The sequence below is a fragment of the Drosophila biarmipes genome, unplaced genomic scaffold (genome assembly GCF_025231255.1).
Source record: "Drosophila biarmipes strain raj3 unplaced genomic scaffold, RU_DBia_V1.1 ptg000005l, whole genome shotgun sequence".
NCBI lineage: Eukaryota > Metazoa > Arthropoda > Insecta > Diptera > Drosophilidae > Drosophila > Drosophila biarmipes.
In genome coordinates, this window is record NW_026114527.1 from 1,621,948 (window position 1) to 1,625,626 (window position 3,679).

At 59.7% G+C, this 3,679-nt stretch overlaps 1 protein-coding gene across 1 annotated transcript; it reads right to left on the reverse strand.

Annotated features, from left to right (window-relative positions):
* Positions 1-1,869: 1,869 nt before the first annotated feature.
* Positions 1,870-2,324, reverse strand: LOC127011667 (uncharacterized). The gene is made up of 2 exons (XM_050889674.1): positions 2,037-2,324; positions 1,870-1,975 (listed from the first exon to the last, which is right to left on the reverse strand). Exons 1-2 carry the CDS (start codon positions 2,322-2,324, stop codon positions 1,898-1,900), a joined length of 366 nt encoding a protein of 121 aa, XP_050745631.1. The 3' UTR covers positions 1,870-1,897.
* Between the last annotated feature and the right edge of the window lie 1,355 nt (positions 2,325-3,679).

Genomic DNA, 3,679 nt, shown 5'->3' on the forward strand with positions numbered 1-3,679 from the left:
ACGAGGAAGTAGGTCCAAGGATACCTCCAAGGATACCCGAAGGACACGAGGAAAAGGGTCCAAGGATACCTCCAAGGATACCCGAAGGACACAAGGAAAGGGGTCCAAGGATACCTCCAAGGATACACAAAGGACATAAGGAAAGAGCCCGAGGATACTTCCGAGGGTGCTCCGGAATAAAGAACATCTCGAAGGGAAAAAAGGAATTTTTCCAACTGGAGGGCAGAGAAGACACAAACAGTAGACCGGAACGCACGATCGCTCGATAATGACTGAAAGGAAAATGTCCAGCGATAGTCCGCCGAAGGAAGGGGGAAGACGGTACAGGTCAGAGCGCTGTACCGTAAAAACGAAGTGGAAAAGGAGGGAGGCTGTGAGAAATAGCGGTTCCGAGCAAAGTGTAAGGCTTAGAACCGAGATGTCGAGGAAGGAACGGCCGGCGGCAGGTGGTCATTTAGCGAGAACACCACCATGAGTACCCGAGTAGCAAGGAGCGACGCAAAGAAGGCGATGACTGCCCGCCAGCCGGCCGAGAGATCTAGCATGGGGCAAGGGGGGTCCACCACACGGCCTACCCGAACCTCGCGGCTGATCTCGAGGCGAGGGAAGCCCGATCCGGTGATCAGCTCCGACAGCGACGTCGATTGGAGCAGAGGAGGTGGCGGCTTCAGAAGGCCACCAGCGACACCGACGGCCGCATCCCAACCGGCACCACCCATGTCGAGTGGGCCAGCGAGGAGCCACCTGCGGAGCAACGGACTCCCCGCAGCCACGAGGAGCAGGTGGCAGCCGCCACGCTGGAGTTTCGGCTGAGCCTGGAGGCGCGGCGGAAGACGGAAGAGACTCAACTGCGAGAGATGGAGGAGGACCCGGAATGGCAGGCCCGTTTGCGACGGGCCGAGGAGGAGGAGCAGCAGTTGTGGGAGGAACAGGCATGCCCACCCACTCCGAGGTAAGTCGCCGAACTGTGGGTGCCGCCCCAGGAGGTGGCCGACGTTCGGGCTGCCTCTCCGCCGGGCTGGCTGCCGGGCTGGCTGCCGGAGGTGCCGCTTACGCCGCGGAACGAGAGGTCGCCGACGCGACCACCCTCACCGAAAGGCGAGGCGCTCCCTGTCCGGTCGCCACCACCGCCGCAACCGGATACGCCACCTTCACCGGCGAGGCACGGCGGGGAATCTCCCCGGTGGAAACCCGCGCGACCACCCACGCCGAGGTTCGAACGGCCGCCGGCGGTAGGAGCGCACCCGCGTCCGGACACGCCGCAATACCAACCCGGAGACCCGGTGGGACACCACGTCCGAACGGACATCCCGGTGGCGCACGTGACCCATAGCGTGCGGTCGTTCGTGGCCGAAGGCGTGAGGTGGCGGCAACAGACGGTCGTCTGGACATGGCCGGAGGTCCCCGCGGAGAAGGCGATGGTGGAGGAGCCCCGGATTTGGGAGGAGACGGGACCTCGGGTGAGCCGGACCTATGGACCTCGCCGACACCGAGTACGCGGCCATCGACTCCAGGGACAGGGCCCACGACACCGGCAGCGACGCGAGACGAGGCGGAAGCGGCGGAGCCTCAGAAGAGGGGACCGTGGAAATGGCCGGAACCGACGGGAGGTGGAAGGCCAAGCTTCAAACGTCAACATTCGGTGGAGCCCGCATCGGCGGCGCGTCCTAAGTTGGCGCGGACGATGTCGGCGCCGGAAGGCCAGCGATGGCTGGGAGTCCCAGAGCAGGAGTGGCCCGCAGGAATCGCGGAGGAACCGGCGGTACGCGAGGCTCGCAACCTGGGCGGCAGGCGCAGCGTGCGGATCAGGAGTGGCGGACGCACGTATCGCGTGAGGCTGGGGCTCGCGGGCATGAGGGTTTTCATGGAGCAGTAGTAAAAAATAAATCGTGAAAATCTAACACGCAAAGCTAATGAGCGGAGAGGGCGGGAGCGCGGCTGAAAGCGTGAAGAAGGGGGCATACATGGCAGCAACCTGAAAGCGAAGGGGAAGGGTTAGGGCGGAGGCAAAGACCAAAAAACTCCAGCTTACTTACCCGCTGCGAAGCGAATTCTGAGTCCTCTCCGCTCCCGCTCACGAAGAAGTCCGCGTGGAGCCGGGTCAGCCAGCTGAGGGCGAATGAAGGAGGAAAGTGAAGGAAAGTCGCCGAAAGGATAGGAGCGAAATTGGAAAAAGGAAATGGAAACTCACCTTGAGAAGTCGCCAATTTTGCAGACTCACCAGATAACAGGGAAGGGGGCGCCTCGATAGGCGGTCGATTAGCACTGGACGATAGTGCGATCGATGGGCACAAGAAAATGGAAATATCGGTGATGATGAACATCGCGGCTCGCAAGTGGCAACGCCGCACCAGCGATATCGATATCTGGGTATCGATAGCTGATTAATATCGGTGCCCAGTGGGAACAGATGGAGGATCGGCGCGGGAGATTTGAAATTGCTATACGGAGGACGACCGGCGCTGTGGAAAGGAAACAAGATGGAAAGCGTCGAGGGAACGTCGAGGGAGCAACGAGGGAGCACCGAGAGAACCGGAACGAGATGCGCCCTGACTCAATGGCTAGGATATACAAGGGAACGCCGGAGAGTGGGAGCGCTGAGTTTTCTTAATCTTTCCCGAAGTAAGGGGGGAATGTGAGGAGTTGAATAACTCCCCACAAATCCCAGCAGCAGATGGCCGGACGCTCACCAGGTACGCGGCGAATTCGCGTAGTGGCGGCGCGGCGAAGAGCGAGGACGTAGAACGAGAGAGTTTGGAGATCGAGGACGGAGGACGAGAGAGTTTGGAGATCGAGGACGGAGAACGTGAGAGTTTGCAGAACGTGAGAGTTTGGAGAGGAAGAGAGTTTGGAGACAAGGGAATTTGGAGAGCGAGAGAGTCTGGAGAGCAATAGGGTTCGGAGACCAAGAGAGTTTGGAGGTCAACAATGGAGAAGGAGAGAGCGGAGACTTGGCGGGCGGAGCGAGAGTGCCGTGTGCAAAAAGGAGTAACGGGACGCCGCCGGACTTTGGACTTTGGAAAGAAGGTGCCACAGCTCAGCAGCGGTGCGGCACACAAACATGTTGCATGCGTCTCCGGGATCAGCGGGACGGCGGCATCAGGCTGGACGGCGGCGGGAGACAGTGCGTCAAGGACAAGAGGGTCAAACAGAAACCATGGACTTTGGACCCGGTGTGGAGAGTTTTGGCGGGCCGTGTGCAAAAGGGAAATAACGGGTCCCAGAGGCCCTATATAAACCCGCAGGGCAGCGGCATCAGTCATTCAGCATCAGTCATGCAGTCGAGAACATTCAGATCAGTGATCCAGTGGAGAGCATTCAGTCGAGAGCATTTAGTCGAGATCAGTCAGTCAAGAGCGAGCAGTCAGTCGAGAGCAAGGAGTCGTCGGAAGCAGCGCCGTGGGAGCCTACGAGGAGCAAGATCGTCACGTCGAGACATTGTGGATTGGGATTACTAGGAATCTCCGAACTGAGACACAGGTGGCTGAGGTCTAAGGAGGCGCCACACGGCTAAGTTCTGTTCTGTCCTGCCGACGAAGTCCTGGCGGTACGCCTGGAGGGTCTACTAGACTGAGATTTGAAATCGAGAGTAGCAAGCCAGAAGGGAGAGAAGTCCCGGATCGGCGTATACCCTCGAACCCAGCACAGAAGTCAAGACCTACAGCCACCTGTCAGTAGT